The 20,195-nt window shown below is 40.8% G+C and overlaps 1 protein-coding gene across 2 annotated transcripts in view; it reads left to right on the forward strand.

The window, feature by feature from the left end:
• LOC137295988 (carbonic anhydrase-related protein 10-like) overlaps positions 1-20,195 on the forward strand; it is a 116,342-nt gene that overhangs the window by 91,712 nt on the left and 4,435 nt on the right. For both annotated transcript variants that reach the window (XM_067827605.1, XM_067827606.1), the window contains 3 exons: positions 8,243-8,338; positions 9,826-9,892; positions 19,824-19,978. In XM_067827605.1, coding sequence (XP_067683706.1) covers positions 8,243-8,338; positions 9,826-9,892; positions 19,824-19,978 — 318 coding nt within the window. The remainder of the gene's footprint in view (positions 1-8,242; positions 8,339-9,825; positions 9,893-19,823; positions 19,979-20,195) is intronic.

Below are 20,195 nucleotides of genomic sequence, written 5' to 3' on the forward strand. Positions count from 1 at the left end.
GATATGCTCCAAAGATGTGTTCGGGGGTCTTTCCAAATATTTCAAATATTAATCAAGATTTCTTTTCCTTTTATTCAGGAAGGCTCTACAATATAGTAAAACATGCATTTCATCTTCGATTAAATTAAGATTATATTTTACAAGAAGGACATTCTTGAATAATAAGGGACAATGCTATATCGACCGGCCTCAGAACTATGTAGATTACGCCATCTAAATTTTCTCAAACAATTTCTTAAATATGGGGCAATATCTAGCTGAGATAAGATTCATCATGTAAGTACTTGAAAAGTATATAATCCGAACACTTGATTGTCTCATGCAGGGATGAGTACCAATCTGGTGAAAGGTTACCAGACAATCTCTACTTAAGAACAGATATGAAACCATCAATGCATCCAATATCCAGGGAAATCCAAACAAAGCCAAACCCAAATCTAAATAACATATTCATAACATGTCGTGCGCCAGATTCATCCAAAGACTTTAACACTGAGTAAAACTGATTAAGAGACTACAACTACAACTTGGAAGATTTAAACGTCCACACCGAAAGGGGACAAGTACACATAAATCGTTCAGTCCTGCTTATGTATGTTATAAGAACCAAGTATAATCAGGGGTTATGTATGTCTCATGCCCTTTCACTCAGTGGTGATGTCTAATTAATGAAGGTTTCAGTAATTAGGCGTGATATCTGAAACGAACCAGGGAAAATTATATTTGTTAACTGGAAGCATATTCTTAGGTATGACCCCTTGTGTTTTATTGTACATTGAACTCTGATACGAAATAATGACGTAACAAAGGAAACCAAATTCATAAGGTACAATCTTAATTTACAAGACACCATTAGAGCGTAAATAATGGCCAACTGCATATTAGGAATCTTTGATGATCACAGACAGGGCTATTTGCGCAGAGAGTCTGTTGAACGATACATAGATCATTTAGGTCACGGAAACACTTTCATTTAACATTTCACTCTGGGCAGCATTCAACATTACATCATTCTGGTAAATATGGACACATTTGAAAGTATTCTAATTCTCACTGATTGAAAGAACTGCAGTGCCATTAGAAATGAGATTTTTGTCTGGGAATACTCCGTTGTTTTGTGTACTATAGGACTGCGGCCTCTTCAGTACGAAATAAAGTTTTGGTTTGGTTTGGTTACAAAGTTCTTCAAACCAGCAAATATGAAATATGAAAAGGTCATTCTGAAAAGTAATCACTTTTTCACGTTCAGAGCTACACTGTCAGACTGGATGTTTTCCAGGTCTCTTCAGAAGCAATGCGTTACAAAGCATGTGAAGAAACCATGGACAAAAATAAAGGAACACTTGTGCTTTCATGTGATCCTTTATTTTTTCCTCTCAGTATACATTCTGTACACGTCAGGGTATAGCATGATTTATGTTCAGTTGATTTATTGTCTCGTCCGGACGTAAACTCGGACAGCTTTTTATAGCTTAACCATTGCCGTGTGCGGCGTAAAATACCAATCTTGCGATTTAGTTCTTGGTAGTTCAAAGTGAGTATGCTTTTTGCAGTAGTATGAGCTCGCGTTTTTGCAGTGAGTATGCAGTTTTTGCAATAACGCCGGTTATTGCAATATTTCAGCAGTATCACGGCGGGGACACCAGAAATGGACTTCACACACTCATGTAGGATATCGAACCGACTCTTTGGTGTTACGAGCGAACTATTTAACCACTATAGTGCGTTTGGGATCAAAAGACACGACGGAACAGCGCCTGGCAAGCTGGACCGTTGTACCCGGAACGTTCGTAGCCCTGGTAATTCTTAACTTTGATCGTAGTCAATGTGCTAAGAATGGGCATAAGAAGTTCGTAGGGCTACGAACTTTTTGAGAACAGCTAGCCTGGGGTCACCTTACCTGACTGTGCTGAGTTCCACCTGAATGTGTGCTGGTAGTGTTCCACCAGCCGTTTTATACCCTTGACATGAAGCCCAAAAATAGCACAATATTGTATGATGGTTTCTTAAACAACTTTTTCCGTGATCGATCAAAAAGCGTGAGATTTCAGATCCTGTTCTTTAGTGAGGTTTCAGGACCATGTGTCTGATTTATGTTTAGTGCTCTTGTCCCTATTTTGAGATATTTATCATTCACCGTTCCCATTTGACTCCAAACGGACTAAAGGGTATTATCATGTCCCTAGTTGTTGAGACTACTGGAACTTCATCCGTATTTCTGCATGAACAAGCCTCAGCAACCGAGTCAGACAACGGTGCAGTCATTCACAAACGAGTTCGATCTGAAATTGCCGATTTTATCAAGTGACATTTGATTGACAGGGCTTGAAATTGGATTTTCGAAATTTCCAATATTTTTTGTTTGAGTAAAAGTGGTTATCATGTTCTCAAGGGGGTATCGAGTACCTGTCGAATACCTGTCAACTTCGCGTTACGCTCTGCGACAGGTGTGGACCAGTTTGTCTCAGTGGTGCCTTGCCAACTCGCTGATACTTGTTAAGCAGGACGCTGTTTCAACGCACAGTAATTGACATGCATTCAATTGACAGTTTTCTTTTGTTTCAACTATTTTCTTGATTGGTTGGAATTGCCAAGTCCGAATTGACGTGAAAACAGAAGTTTTTGTTTCGCACATGTTGTTCGGGAACAGATCAAAACCACTCTTATTAAGTGAGCTGAGAGATTCGATACCGAAGTGCTTGTAGACGATGGGAATTTCGACAGCAGTAACGCTAAGGTCACTTTGTAAGACTGGACTCTTGGGGTTCCTAAAGTGTTCTCAGAAATTAATTGTTCTGCATAATCAGCGATTCTGCGTGGAATTTGACAAGGCGAGTTCGTGATGGTACTCACAGAGGAATAGGTCTTTATTAAATTTCAACCTCGAATACTGACAACGAAAGACAGTGCCAGTGCTGGTGAACGCAGTAAAGAAGACCTCGACCTGGTTGCTGAACCCGATGAATATTCATGAGAGGTCATTTTTACATTTGGTGCACGTTAGGTTTAATGTGTTTTCTTGTTGAGGTTTACTGAATGGTGTTTGAGTAAGTGAGGTTAGTTTTACACCATAATCAGCAATAATATTCCAACTATATGGCGATGGTTTGTAAATAATGCACCAGACATTCCAGTGACCAACAGCATGAGCCCATTTCTTGCGTCTCGCGCCACTATATTGCTGGAATATTGCTAAAAGAGGTGTACAACCCAATTCAATCACTCACTGTTCCATCTTCATGCATGGTAATCGTGCATACCGGTACGAACACTGAGCTACTCTAAATATATGCATGACCCCGGAGATGGCACAAACGGCAGGTCGAGTTAATTTCATCAAATAGGGGAGCTCTTTGCCTAAACGCCCGAATAGGAAACACTGAATCATCTGAAGCTAATTGTTTAAAGAAAGTTAGGACATTGTTGACGATTTCTCGACACTTAGATGTCAGACGGTGACCTGTCTCGGCTGTACGGACATATTCACAATCACCTCACAAATGCGCACGCCCCCACACTAATAAACCCAACCAGTTGCGACACGGGCACGCAATGTATTAGTATTCACTTGAACAGGTCCAACTGAACAACCAGAATATACATCTGTTTTATGTAACGGTGGTGTAACTGTTGGCGAAACAACTGGCAATTGCACACCGCAGTAGTCTCGAGATTCTCAAGTGCTCACTTTTATAGCGGGATCCACATGCTATAACACGCACAACAAGTTTAACGCTATCTATTTTGAAACCCGATTCTCTTGCAAATGAAGCGCGTTGGTATCTTTTCTGCATGCGAAATGGATATTTTCTACGAGATTAGGCCCTTGATTGTTAAAGGAGCTTGATCAGCCAACCGTGTTAAAACCTCCCATGTGTTTAACATTTCACAGCATTCAAGCTCACTTGTAGCTCAGTGGCCTATTGGTTTCAAATTGTTAGTCAGTTAATGCTTGGTCCTTCTGGATGCAGGTACGAAATCCAAACTGTGCCAGATAGAATTCCTTTAAGATTCGTATGAAAATTAGTCTTTAGTAACCCATGCTTGTAAGGGGCGACTAGTGGCAACGGGTGGTCAGACTCGCTGACTTGATCGACACATGTCATTGTATCTGAGTCGGGTAGTTCGATGCTCATGATGTTGATCACTGGAATGTCTGGTCCTAACTTGCATTATTAATTATAGACCGTCGGTGTACATCTTGAATATTGCTGAATGCTGCGTTAACTCCCATTCTTAACAGATAAGTTCTTAAACACATGTATGAATCGTAAATGCTGGTTGCGCCAAACAAGATTATAGTACTTACAAAAAGCGCGCACGTGTGAGAGATGTGAGTGAGTTTAGTTTTACGCCAATGTTAGCAATATTTCAGTAATATCACGGCGGAGGACACCAGAAATCGGTTTCACACTTTTGCCCATGTGGGGGGAATCGAACCCGGGTCTTCGGCGTGACGAGCGAACGCCTTAACCACTAGGGTAACCTAGCTTTAGTTATGTCTTTATAGTGCATGCACAATGAGATACTCTGTCACATGTAAGTTGAGTAGCCATTGTCTATAGAATAGTTTTCTTTTTTTTAAAAAAATGTTCTAAATAAGTATTTGAGCTCATAAACATTTTAAAATATACTGATCTCCAACCTCTATGACGTATCTGTGAAATCGCTATAAAAAGAGTCATCTATAAGATTGTCAAATGCTTCTTTTATAATACCAAATTCAACATGAGTCGATATGATACATAAAGCTTAATGTTTGCCTCAGTTAATATTCTGCGTATTATGTATGATTGTGAGATATCCACTCCTATCAGCAATCAGAGAGTGAATACACATTTAGTGCGGGCAAAGTCTGTCTAATACCGTACATATCAATATCACTTAAATCTATTGTTCCAGTGTTCCCTTTGGGCGTACTTAAATATTTATGCTGTCGTTTAACGAGTGGATGGTTTGGCATAGGCCATTAGATGGAGGGTGCTTATAAATATTCAAACTAATTACCTTTTGCGTTGTTTGCCTATTAGTTTGATTAACACGGGCATCGGTTTCACTTGTACTCAGGCGTTGTAGTGATGATAAAGATCACTTTATTGATGATGGTGATGATGATGATGAAGATGATGATGATGATGATGACGATGACGGTGGTGGTGATGATGACGGGTGTAGTGATGGGATGATGATGATAGTGATGATGATGACGACGATTGCCTCACATATAAAGGTCGTTTTCTGATTGGCTAAGCGCTCTTCTATTAATTTCAATGTACCTCACTTATGCAAAGATGTCTTATCAATTTGTGGAACCAGTACTTGTTTCCACAAACTATTCATGGCATCCACTTCGGCCATATTGAAATTGTGGCTTCTCTCTCTTCAACAGATATTTTATTAAATTTGGTTGGTCATATGTTTTATCTGTACTAATTTGTCGCGTATTTTGGTTGTCTGAAATATTATTCCACAGAAATTCAGGTGAGCTATAGCACTTGCGACTTTATTTTTGTTGAGTTGTTAAACCATCGTGAAGCTACTTTACATCAACGGACAATTAGATAATATTATTCTTTCCTGTCGGCTTTTACATCCAGCTACGGAGACCAATCTACATGGGGGATTTTACAAATAGGGCTGATGCACTTAACGTACATCTCTACCTCTGCGAGTTAACCATTCCATCTGTTTGTTTTTTTCAATTTGCAAAAACATATAGAACCATCACGGTTCTAAATAGTGGAATGCGAACGACATGCAGCTGAAATATGTTGTGAAATAGTAATTTGCTTTCACAACTGATTTGAGTATTCCAGATTTAAACGTTTTTGGTGAGTGTTACATGTCGGCGTGCACAACTATGGCTTGGCTGCTAAAACACGGGGATTGTTGTGAGGACTTTAGGTCCTGGCAACAAGGTCTCGTCTGTGTGACTGAGTTGAAATTTACTTTTGTCACATGGCGTATGAATTTAGCTAATCTTAACTGAAGAAATGCACACATAAAAAGCAACTATATTTACTCTGGATGCCGTTTGGCGTCGAAGAAAAGAGGGGCTGTGGTGCAGCCCAGTGGAAGTGTGAATCCCATTTCTGGAGTCCCCCGCCGTCATACTGCTGGAATATTGCTAACAGTGGCGTAAAACCATACCCACTCTGTTCCCAACACAGTATAAAAATGGACACAAGCAAACAAAAGTTGGTCACCTGGATGGGAACCGTGCGGACTCTCCTCTGGTGTTTCACGAAAGGGTCAATATGTTCTGCCCTACGTGTACCATCCGACGTTCTCGCAGGATTAAGAAAATACATACTTACATGAATGCAACCACAACGAGAGGCCGATCAGTGTAGAAAACAAACAACCAGGTGATTAATGGACCAGAAAGTGTGATTTGAAACCCCTCATTTCGAAGATCAAGTTTCTTCTGGTTCCTGTTCCTGTATTTCTTTCCTTGAGTATATACGCGATTAGCCGTAATACGTTAACAGTCAAGTCAACTATGCCGCAGAATTTCTGTAACCACAGTGTGACGTGACTAGTTGAACTATTTTGGATTATACGTGTTATTTGAATCTTGATTTTCTCGGTTTGACAAAAAATTCTTTTATACAAAGTTGATCATGGCGCATCCTCATGGGATACAGTTTTATACCTTATTATAGTAAATGAATCTTGTTTTACACCGTTACGTCCTAGCTGTGCTCACAAGCACTAAACTAGGACCATATCCATCACACACCTAACCTCTGAATGACATTTCGCGATCTTTGACATCACCATGACTGTTTCTAACTTTACGGAACAAATTTTAGGGAAAGTGGGGTAGCACAGTGGTTAAGCCGTTCGCTCGCCACACATGTGCTGGATTATTGCTGAAAAACACGCATAACCATACTCACTCACTCTCTGTTTCACAAGATTGAAACTAGCAACTTCAAAAATGGTTCCAGGCTTGAAAGATATTTTGACAAATGTTTCGTTTTTCACTCCGATTTATGATCGAACAGTATGGTTTAAGGTTAACAATCACCAACATAACGCCTGCGTCTGCTTTTCAAAATAAAGAAACAATATCTATCAGAGTATTTTTAAAGAGTTTTTTCATTGCCTACAGTCGCCGTCATCCTAAAACGTATTTTAGCTGCATCCACACTTACAGCTACGGCGTCATATTTAATGGGAACTAACTTAATTTGAAAAACGTAACTGTCTGTCAATCATATTTAAAGTCAGGTCAGCTTTATCAAATTAGTCTTCAGTTCTGAAGGTCTTATGTCAATGGCAGTGCTGTGTCACAGGCGCAACACGTGCAGTCCGCCTAACTTGGAAGATTTTACAGAGTTTCATGAATGAGTTTTCGGAGTCGGTGAATGATTTTAGTTTCACGCCGCACTCAGTAATATTCCAACTATATGACTTCAGTCTGGACATCACCGAGTCTGACTAGACAATACTGTGGTCCGCAGCATGAGCATCGATCTACGCAAGTGGGAACCGATGACATGTATCAACCAAGTCAGCGATTCTGACCACCTGATCCTGTTATTCTCTTACGACAAGTATCGATTACTGAAGATCTATTCTGACAGTGATCTTCACGAGTATGGACAGTTAGAGTATTACATCACAGATATAAACTTCAACTGGCATGTAACCCCGAAGTTATTGCACTGTACAATGCGATACAGTATATAATGGGCAACAGATCGTCATAAAGGAGAGTAATCACTATACTAGATACCAAGGGGACTTAAGTACTTTTGCTACTTCCATTGACCCTATCTGGATCTACACCATTCATTCAGTTTCAAGAATGACTGAGGTATTGGTTTGCATCGCTTTCCTCAAAACTCCTGCCACATGACGGTGGGGGTCACTAGGAATGATCTCTTTATTCAACCATTGTTTATCGACTTGATGATGCTCTGAGATCCTTTTGATAGCTATAGCATGACAAGTACAGGAGTCCTATGACTGGAGTGAGTGAGTGGATGATAGTTCTACGCAGCTTTTGGTAATATTCCAGCGATATCACGGCGGAGGACACAAGAATTCGTCTTTACATATTGTACCCATGCTGGAAACGAACCCGGATCTTCGGAGAGACGAGCGGACGATTTAACCACTAGGCTACACCGCTCATGAGTCCTTTGAATGAATGAATGAATGAATGAATGAATGAATGAATGAACGCGTACTCTATACAGGTATGTTTTATTGTTTTAATTTACATTTTCAGATTCAACTCGTAGCATACAACACTGATATCTACTCCTCCTTTCGAGAAGCCCTACAAGCCCCATACGGCATTGCAATCGTATCTGTGTTCGCGGAGGTATGTAAAATATCAATACTCACCGTCATTTGAAACCACTGTTGTCATCTACTGTTTTTGGATGTTGATATTCACATGACTCTGCTAATGGTTCTGCTTGGTGACAGAAAGTCATCCTTTACTCAGTCGTGTTTTTCCCCCGCATGTCCTTCTTTCCCTCCATTACATTTTGTTTTCCCTCCTCAGGGATCTTGCTTTCCCTCCCTACAGGTTGAATGTAATCGCCCAGGTCCTACTTTCATTTCACCCTGTTTATGTGTTCTTTGTCCTCGATGAACATACTATCCCTCCTTTCGGCCCCTGTGTTGTCTTACTTCTGTCTTCTCGTGTTTTACAATCTCAGAATCGCGCCATATCATACACACAACTATCTATGTGCCTGACATCCATGCCCCATGTTTTATTTCACAAAACCGAGACCTACAATGTTTATGCCCTTTGGAAGTCCACATCTGAGTTATCACCCGCGATCTACGCTTGAAACAGGCAGCTTTATTAATCGGAGGATGAGGCTTGGAGGCTGGGTTCAAATCGTGTCACCAAGGACCTAAGGCATGGCGCATTATGTCAGAGGTCTGTCTGACCAGGACCTAGATTTTCAAAGCTTTCTTAGCACTAAGATAGTCGTAAGTACCATTACGATATATTAACTTTAATTTACAGCTGTCTTAGCGCTAAGAGTGCTTAAAAAATCTAGGCCCAAGTTGGTCGTCATATAGTTGGAAAATTGCTGATTGTGGCGTTCAATAACGAACACAGTTTCGTTTCGTACAAGCGCCACATACTGTATATTTTTTCCTGGAAACTCGCACAAAATTCCTGCAATTTGTTTGGACAAGTGTTTTTATGATCCTGCTGTTTAGATCAGACTCAAAACGACCCCGTTGGGCGAATATTACAGCTAATTGGTCTGGGGTTGGTTATTCATCAAACAAGAATGAAGATGCAACGTGGTGACCATCTGAAGAAGTCATTCATCAGATCTGATCATTAATTCAGTTATGTTTTTTCCTGTGTTGTTCCACTCCTCTGGGCAAAGCAGGGAAAACCGTCACACAGCACGCAACAGTTTCAGATACCGCTGATTCTTCAACTTTTCCTGCCTGGAACCCGTGGCAGATACATCCGTCACTGTTTAGTCCACCACGCAAGCCCACATATCACAACACCGAACCGTTACCGTAACAAAAGCAGGCTCCCGAGACAATAGCCAGACGTTATAACTTATAACGCAACGGTCATGGACCGGTTCCAATTCGACGCCATCAACTCGGCAATTGATGGCGTGATGAGATAAATGTCTCAGTCAAACGCTGCAGCAATGACAACCCCTCTAGCTTCATCCCTAAACGATATGAACAGTGTCCCTCTCCCTGTCACCCCGCATTATCAGTGCTTTATAGGGAGACGGAGAGATCACCCAAGATGACTATAAATCTGTCACAGCACCAGAGTTATCTTTAATCAATGTCCTTGATTTCTCGCAGATTGGTCAGCCCGTGAACGAAGCCTTTAAAACCATGGCAACCTTTGCTCAACGGATATTGTGGAAAGGTAAATCACATTTTTTTTCATCTGAATGATCATTACTGTTCTCTACAAAAGTAATCAGTCTGTTCGACCGCTGAACTGTCTATACTACTTTGTGACGGTTCCTCCTGTTTTGGTGGTGTCGGTGGGACGTATTTGTTTTGGGTATACTCAAGGTGAAAAGTAGAGGACCATATGTAAATGTCGGGGATCGGTTTAGTGTTATATTGGATTTGGATATACTCAAGGTAATAAGAAGAGGAACATGTGTAAATATCGGGGAACGGTTTTGTATTGGATTGTTGGTCACAATGCAGGCAACCCTTTGATTTTGACTGGGATCCTGTCTACCTAAACGAGCTGGCAGTGGTCCATCCCCCTCTACAGTTACTGGTCCAAAGTACGAGGTGAAAGCAATGAGTCGACTACTTGAAGTGTGTTTGCAAAACGACGTTGCTCTCGCCTAAATTGTACATCCTCAGAACAGAGGGTTATGGCTTGAGGAGTAGGCATGACCCCTGTTGCTTCACACTGGTACTAAGCCTGCTGGCGTATCTGTACACTTGTACCGTCATATGGTACAGAGATTCTCGTGTTGTCTCATTTTGGGTGATATCGTAAATCTTCCTGCGCAAATATAAAACGAAACCACTTTAGATTGCAACGTAAGTAATCTAATAATTAATGGAAACAATGGGTATTGTTTGCACAGTGCACGAGCGTAGGAAGGGTGAGGGGGTGGGGTCGAGGGTTTGGGGAGAATGTAGGTTTGGGCTTGTGGGTGTGACTTTGATATAGGAGGAAACTTTAGGTTATCTGTAAGGCTTTGGGTGAGGTTTAGAGCCAAGCTCTCTTTTGATACTAGGAGAAGCTCTTGTTTATTTGGAAATGAAAATGCTTCATTTCATTGTATGTTGTGGGAGTGGGTGAATATGGTTTTACGCTGGTATTAGCAATATTCCAGCAATATCACGGCAGAGCACACTAGAAATGCGGTTCAACAAACATTGTACCCATGTGGGGGATCGAACCCGAGCTAACACTGTACACAGGCTGTAACCACGCTGTAAGGATTGTCGTAAGTCCCCTGAGTTACCGGAATTCATATCGTTATTAGCGGTTAGGTCGTTTTGTGGATCTGCGCACAATAAGGCAGAAATTTGTCGATGCGACGTTAAATTTCAACACACTATTCCATTATAAAAAATCTGTGTTGGTTTCATTTCTTTGAATAACATTTGAGTCAAAAGAATTTATTTGTTTTATTTTGTGAGAGAAATTCCGGCAGTAATTCCGTCGATTGACGTTTACCGCTTTGGTGATTGCAAAGATCACGGTTCTGTTACTGACAAACCTAGAATCATTATCAGGTCTTACCCATTTTCACTGCCCAATGATCACAGGCCCCTGTCAAGCCCACGGGACGCAACTCCACACAGTGAGGTATAGCGTTGAAGACCATCGAGCCAATGGCGCCCACATGGTCATAAAACGAAAGTTCTGTTTGATCGCAGTTCTAGATTCTGTTGATGAAAAACAAACTGGATAAAGGTTATTTACAGATGTGTGAGAGCTGTTTAAAGTTGTCGAACTTAAATTTAGCAGAAAAAAATAGCGTTGACTGTTGTCAGATGAAGTATAAACAACAACTGATGCTTTTGATTCTCAAAATACGGTGTGTTTGATCGTTCTGATGAATTATATTCCTCCAGAACGTTTTAATGATACGTCTGGGTAGAAAAGCGTGAAACAAAGAAACTTGTTTATGAGCGTATTTGTGTTTTCTCTGATCTTGAGACGTTCCCCAGAATGACATCTAGTTCTATAAACCTCTTATCGTTGTTTTTTTTTTCAACAAGGCTTCATCAAGTAACGGACACGGAAAGTCAAATCTCGACTGAGGCAAAAACTATTTACAAAATACTATAACTATATATAAAAATATTTTATTTTATGACATCCTTTTTTCTGAAAGTCGCTGTAAATGGTTTGCATTGATATCAATATTCGAACATAACACGGCTAGACTGTCAGAAGCCATTGAATCATTTGTGTCAACTCTCTTGCCAATAAAGCTTCATATGAAACTATAAACTACTAAAACGTTGCCTGTTACAAATATAATAAAATCTTATTAAAGATCTGTGAGACTCGTAAAGATCCGGGTTAGAATTGGTCTTCAGTAACCCATGCTTGTCGTAAGAATCGATTAACGGGATCGGGTGGTCAGGCAGGTTGACACATGTACGTAGATCGATGCTCATGATGTTCATGGCTGGGTTGTCTGGTCCAGTCTCAATTATTTACAGACCACCTCCGTACAGCTGGAATATTGCTGTTCACTAGCACTTGGAGGTGAAAAACATCCTCTGTCATACGCGTCAATATGGGGTCACAGATCTCTTCTTTAGACCACGTACAGTGTTACGTACATGGCATCGACAAGCGGGATCAAGCAACTGGACCGAGAAATCCTGGTCAAGGAGGAAAAATATCGTACATTGAAATGTTACATAAAAAGATTCAATCCCTTGCAAATTAAGTTTCGTAAGTGTCGTAAGTTTCGTAGAATACAGTGGGTTATTTGAAAATTGCAGTTGTCGATTTCTAATTTACTCAAGAATTGTTGTGAGTTAGTGGGCATTTTTGATGATAACATGAGCGATATTCCAGCAGTTGTTTTCTGCATCGGACTCATGATCAGAAACGGGACTCACATGTTGTACCAATGAGAGGAATCGAATGTTGGGATTCAGCAGGAAGAATGAACATTTTGTAATCACTTCTCCACCCCACCACCCTCGGCATGACGAGGGAACACATCAACCAAACAACTGCCCGCCTTTACGTTATCACACGAACTCTCCACTAAACACTCATTAAAAGCCCATGTCATTACTCTTGATAATCAGCAATTAGTTTTTAACGAGGTGATTAAATGTAAGGCGAATTTATTTCTCTTTAATCAGTCACCATACTGCGAGGTACTTTTATCTCGATGCCGGAGGTCCTCGCGATGACGTCAGAAAATACAGAACGACAGAAAATACAGAAATGCCTTAATGGTCTTGAAATTTACGTTATCTCAGCTCATAGACTTCAGTGAGAGTTTCCTGAGTTTATTAAGTATCGGAAATCAATACTAAACAACGATTGACACAAAAGCTTCCGGTCTAATCTCTTGCTGAGAGAAAACTTAAAGTTTTTTAAGATGTCCTACTTGTTGACGTTGCATCGTGTTGTTCAGACAAGATGGGCTTCCCTCGAATACAAAAATCCTATTTCACCGTGTGTACAGGGAATTATGAAATGTTCATGATATGCTAACATTCATCTTGATACGTACCCAGGTTTCGATGTACTTTTAAAACCAGATTTTCTCCGTCAGTTATCGACTGGGATTCTCTCACGTACTAAATATTGAGGTGCTTCGCCTCGATACCAGATCTTGTCTCGCCTGCCCCATGTTTCTGACGAACCAAACATCGCCTGACCATCATTCATTGGCGAGTTGTTATCACAAACCCGTGTCTGGATGAGTTCCACAAAGTCTTGAACTATTACGACCTTTAGCATGTCTTTCCCCCAACATCAAGTCGACAGTCCGTGATGTGGTTGGCATGCTCTTCCATGTTGGGTTAAACCCAACAGACCACTTACAATGAGATACCCGTTCAGGTCTGGGATAGAATTGGTCTTGAGTAACCAATACTTGTCGTAAGAGGCGACTAAAGGGATCATGTGGTCAGTCTCGTTGATATTATCTACCAAATGGACCTCATCTGTCAGACTTTACAAAGGTCGCTGTTGAGATTGTAGGATCGCCCAACTTCGACTGTTAGCCAATTTAGACTGAACAAGATTTGGGTTATTCCTTTAAACATTTACAACTGATGTCTACTGTCTCTCTACCTGTCTGTCTCTCTGTCTGCCCATCTCTCTCTCTCTCTCTCTCATTCTCTCTATCTCCCCCTCTCTCTCTCTGAAGCTGACTTTAGAGAACGTTTGGACTTCTAGATTTCATGTAGTCTTTATTAACATTCAATACTTGATATCGTTTTAGTTGCAACATGCTCACGTTTGTAATCTCTTTCAACAGATAAAACATTCAGTCTCATGAAACAGAAAGAAACTGATAAATTATGCAACAAAGTGTTTCTGTTTGATGACATGCAAATATGCAGTGCTGTAAAACCAAAAGGTCACCAGAATGTATACCTTCTCTCATTGCCCCCTCGCTGATGATATTACACAAATCCCCTAACGAGGCATTGTCTACAGGAACGTATGGAAATTTACGTTTTGGAAAACACTTTTTTATGTAATCTCGAAAGCGTTATGTTAGAAATGCGATCACGTACAAATCGGGAATATTTCACATTTTTTATGATTTGATCAATATTGGTTGACATCATAAACGCTGGATGTAAAAGTTAACTTCACGTAACTCTAAAACTAGCAGCTTAATCAGGGTTAGTGTTCAACATCTGTAATTATATAACATGTCAGATGAATTGTCATCGTCACCCTTCTCATGCATCATCTGATATTCTGAATGTCTGTATCCAATCGAATCTATAGTTGGTCAATTTTGTGGTATGGCCACCAGTTGACAGGGAAACGTGGGACAACTGTGACAAACCGACAGTAATGACCAATTTTCCTAATGGAGTTTCGTGGGGATGTCACTGAAGTGGCCACTCGATATTAACCAACCAAAGAATTCTAAGGAGGACAGAATAATACCAGCCGGTGTCGTAAATATGGCACAGTTATGTCAGGAAAGAGACTTAATTGTTAACAAACAATACAACAGATATGTTCTGACGGTGACTCAGTAAACAACAAAAGGGTCGTGATTGTGGCACTTCACTTTAAAGTCCCATTTCGCGTCCCCAAATGGGTACAATGTTTGATGTCCTGGTATCTCCTAAGTAATATATCTTGCAAATTACTTAAATAGTGTAAAACACTATCGTTGGAATCATTGTCACATGGAACTAGTCGTTTTACGAGGTGAAATTTCTGAAATTTCTTTCCGGCATCTTCTGTTATGTCTGCATTTTAAACATAGACGTATATCCAACCATTGTTTATCACAGAAGATGCGTCCAGCTCATTTGGCGTAAAAGGTCTATCTCTCCATCACGTAACTGGAAACATGACATCAGCCAGCTGGTATATTCACGCTTCTATTTCCGTTACAATAAACACCTAATGATACTTGCCTGTCATAGCAACTTCCTTGAGCCGTCTTCGATATAACAGCTGATATGTGTGTGAGGAAACTCTTGTGATCCCTTGGGGTGGCGAATGCAGTCTGGGCTCGTCATATCGACCAGAGGAAGTCACACCTGGGAGCTTTTCAATAAGTGTAGAGTCATTGGAGAGTGTGTGTGTCTCACGTTTCTCTGCGATCATTATGGCTGCCTTCGTACAGGAAGTATCTAGGTGTGCCATGAACAGATACAAATTAAGACCATGTCAGTGTTAAAAAGACCACGTAAGATCACGAACGTGATGTGAAGTCTCACATCTTACAGAAAGTATATTTTGGCGATTTATTTGGCCTCAACGGCACATCAAACGCAAGGGGATGTGGGGTACCTTAGAGTTTAGAGTGTTCAGTCGTCCGGAGACTTGTTCCATTTCCACATGGGTACGATGAGTGAAGCCAGTTTCCGATGACCCCGCCGTGATGTTGCAAGAATATTACTAAAGGCGGCGTCCAAAACTAGGACTCAGTAGCCTGTATCTTCGGTAGAATGTAGTCATTGGAGAGTATGTGTCACATTTCTCAGCGATCATGAGTGCTGCCTTAGTAAGAGAAATATCTTAGTGTGCCATAAACAGATGCAGTTTTAATTCCTGTTTGTGTTTAAGAGACCATTTCGGATCGTGAATGTGATGAAAAATCTGAGAAGGTGTTACAGAAAGTTTAATCATGCTGTGTGTTTGGTCTCCTGTCACATTGGGGCAGGGAATTAGCCTAATGGTTGAAGTGTTCGTTCGTCACCTCGAAGACACGGGGTCGATTTTCCACATGGGTACAAAGTGAAAAGTTGAGTTCTGGTGTCCCTCGGTGAGTTATTGCTGGAATATTGCTAAAAGCAGCGTAAAACTAAGCTCACTTACTCAATGATAATTGATCATTAATGTTTAATAATAGTTTATGACCACTGCGTGTCTATGAAACTACATACATATAATCTTTGCCACAATGAGAATTTGTCTGCTACTGCATTTTCACTTTGTCAAATGTAGTTCGAATGAAAACCTCCGAAGACTGAGATGTTAAATGTTAATTTTTGGTGAAAAACACGCACACCGATCTCGTTAAAAAGATTACGTTCAGCTCAAATATCGGATTCGGCCAGAATCCAGACAACCAAGGGAGGTAACTCGAAAGAGCGCAGTGGGTAAATGGAAGATACACGATTTGCTGTTTACAGACTGAGTTGTTAAATGTGACAAGTGAATAATGTCAATTTAAACGCACGTTCAGCCTTGATGCAGAAGACGGAAACATGGCTATAAACAATATAATGACACAAAATAATAACTGATGTAGCAATTACGTCCTAAAAGAGATCTGAAAAACTCAATATCGAAAGAAAACTGCATTTAACTGTGTGTTTTTAGCGTATGTTTTTTACCTGCGTTACTTTATAATGTTTTTGAATAAAGCTCTTTTGATATATTGATGGGGTACTTGTGACGTGAAATGTAAAAGATAATTTCGGGAGATAAACGTTTCTTTACAAGGAGTTGCGTTTTTCTTCTACTGCATCAGTACTTTACTTATTTCTTACCAATATTTGATCGAGTCTGTTATTGTCTATTATTATATCGAGCGAATGTGAGACATGTGGTATTTGACGACACAATTAAATATAAAGCGTTGCCCCGTAAGTCGAAGCACTGTGACCTTTAGCCACAACTGTTTGTTGTTGGGGCTTTTTTTTGTTGTTGTTGTTTAAAAGGTACACACATCAATACTCCAGTGATGTGGCGGCAGTCTGTAAATACTCGAGTCTGGACCAGACAATCCAGAGATCAATTTCATGGACACCGATCGACCGATTTAGTCGTAATTTCATGACATTTGTCAACCAAGTCGGCGAGTCTGACCACGCGTTCCCGTTAGTCGCCTCCTACGACAATCAAGGGTCGTTGAGGACCAATTGCCCCCCGCATCAGACACAACAGAGTCTGGTTGGAAGATGTCATCATCCCAGATTTGTATTCCTTGCAATGTTTGTGTGTGAAATGTAAACTGATGAATTTCGTAGCCTGTTTGAACTGGTAGACCAGGGACGATGTCACAACGTCATGTCATGCAGGGACGGTTGGGTGGTTCAGCGGTTGCAGTGTTTGATTCTTATTGTATTTGAATTTAAGTCAAGTCAAGCTGTCTGTGAGACACTCACAGGTTATCATTATTCATTAAAGTCCCATCATACCGGGCATCCATGCACACCTGTTTAAAACATACTCGTGTTTCGAACAAAGTCCAAGGCGGCTCAGCTTCTTCGTACGAGACGACTGACGGGATCGGGTGGTCGGGATCGGGTGTCGGGCTCACAGACTTGGCTGGCACACGTCATCGCATCCCCAAGCGCGCAGATCAATGTTCATGCCTTTGATCACTGGATTGTCTGGTCCAGACTTGATTATTTACAGACCGCCGCCATGTAGCTGCAATCTTGCTGGGTGCGGCGTAGAACTAAACTCACTCACTCAGTCGAACAAAGGCACTGCCCTAAGGAGCTTTAACGTCGGATAGACCTCCGTGATCTCGCTCAAATGTTGCTTGAATAGCATTCACTCACATAAAATTGATTGACGATTTGATCAAACATCAGCGGAAATTGGTAATGAAGAGCATATAATTTCCATCTTCACATTTCTTGATGTCATCTGTTTTAACGAAATCCATTGACATTTACTGAGTTGGAAGTGTTTTTTCAGTAGCTTTTAAGCGAAAATTTAGAACGATGAAATACGGAGAAATTATGATTGAGATAACACTGTTTTTTCCACTATCTGTTAAGGTCTTAGACATAAGTAGGAACGGACGAGGCTGATGGACCATCTCACAGCACTGCGTTTTGTTCTCCGTTAGATGCTCTTATAGAATGATATGCTGTAATGCAACTTGCTCCCAGCAGTACACGGTGAAGGAGTGACTGGATTTCGTTGTGTATAGAAGGTCCTCACAGGGCTAACGTACTATCAAGACATTTGATGTTTTGACTCTTTAACTGATTTTCCTATTATCGAATATCTAAATTCCTCAGAAATAGTTTTGAACGTGATCAGCGTATATACGTTGCTCAAAGGTAATGAGGAGCAATTTTGCAGTGAGTGACCTCCCTTAGGCGCAACAAGGGAGTGACCTCCCTTAGGCGCAACAAAACCATTTTTAGCATTGTACCTTTTGGTACCATGGTTTTAAACGTCTAAGGTATGCATCACTTAGGGCTGCCCTTTTGAAAGTAAAGCGACCCGCCGGGAAATCGGTGATGAAACCTTATTTACTCTCGGGATCATATTAATCTGAGCACAGAATGAATCTCCAAGCAACGCATACACCCCCGATGTCATCGGGGTGCTTTGTAATAATAGACGTTGACCAACCTGTTGGGGTGATACGACGCTGACGCTGACTTAAAGAAAAAGGATTGAAACATATTGATAAAAGAAACGTTGGAAGTGTTCTGCTTTCTGTATTTCCGATCCTAACACCCGGATTGGCCATGTGTGTGCGTGCGCGAGTGCGTTTATCACTTTGGTGAAACCCAACACAGACATTGTGCTTGGCAAACATTAGAATATGAGCGGGATAAACCAAGATTCGAACCCATTATTATTTAGCTCATCGCATGCCCAAGGAACAATGAACAGCCGCCCACCACATATCCCAATGGACCCATCAAAATATGCATAATGGGCATGTAACCCCAGGCGAAGTTATTCGCCATCCGCACGTCTTGTCTACCATCACCCACATACATCAGTGTTCACGTCTCCCTGGGTCGCCACATTCCTCTTATGCCATTATGTTTGTGGACATGTTTTATCGTGCTTTATCTAACGTAACAGATCAGCTGCAAGTTTACATTTCATGCTTTGTAGAAACAATGATCTGCTAGTTTCTCCTGCCGCCCCGTAGAATGTTGATGAACGTTGTTAAAACATGGGTCGCCGTAGCGTGAAATTAGTTGCTGTTGTAATATGGTCCCCTGGGAGATCCGATCACTGAGACATGAGGACATCAGTTAGAAGGCACACAAATTTTACCATTTTGACACTTTATTTAGCTACACATCCGTTAAAATCTATTTCTATATTATGCAACATGCATCTTAACACATTGGCTACGATCAAAGTTAAGAATTCTTAGGGCTACAAGCGTTTCGAGAATAAGGGCCCAGCTCTATATACCCGATTGTTTTTTCCTGGGAACATGTACTGCTTCCAAGCTCAGGAAGCCGAGTGGTTAAGGTTCTTGCTCGTCACTGTGGAGAGATGATCGGATTCCCACCTAGTTTCCATGTTCGATGTAGTTCGGCTATAACGAATTCAAAGAGACTGTAGATTTCACTTTGATACAACCGTAGTTCGTTTTACGATTAGCAGATCTCACAGGTTAGGTCATGTGACCCAATGAATGACAAAAGCTGTGCATTGTACCATATGTACGTTGTACTGTGAATATTCATCTCTAATGTACATGAAGCCGATACTCGATACTGCTGAAGTTGTAGGGTGTATATAATAGACTCTGAGATATTTAATTTATTAATCATTAAATAGGTCACTGCTCCAAAACGTACACAAACGAATTTCTTCCGTTGTTACATATGCAGCATATCCAACAAGAGTGTTTTTGTGAAATATTTACCGTTATTTTTTTAATCATATTTTAATCATGACGTTTAACTGTCCCCAGGCCAGTCCACCCGGATAGAGACGATCCCTGCCAAAGCCCTCTTCCCTAACACCAACTATTACGTCACGTACGAGGGCTCACTCACACAACCCGGGTGTTATGAGACTGTCACGTGGGTTATATTCAACAAACCCATATACATTTCAAAAGATATGGTAAGCACGTTAGACGCATTATTTGTTTAGTTCAACATATACCTGTATATTTGTCACCTAAAGTCTGTGTGACAGTTTTCAGCATGTGTATTTAAGATTCTGCTGAACTAGCTCTCATCAACCCAAAATGCAGTTGACGAGATCTGACTGTCAGACACGCAGACTTGATAGCTGTCATCTTATACCAGATGCCGTGCTGGTTTACGCCACACTCCGG

Source organism: Haliotis asinina, chromosome 9 (genome assembly GCF_037392515.1).
Source record: "Haliotis asinina isolate JCU_RB_2024 chromosome 9, JCU_Hal_asi_v2, whole genome shotgun sequence".
In the NCBI taxonomy this organism is placed as follows: Eukaryota; Metazoa; Mollusca; class Gastropoda; order Lepetellida; family Haliotidae; genus Haliotis; species Haliotis asinina.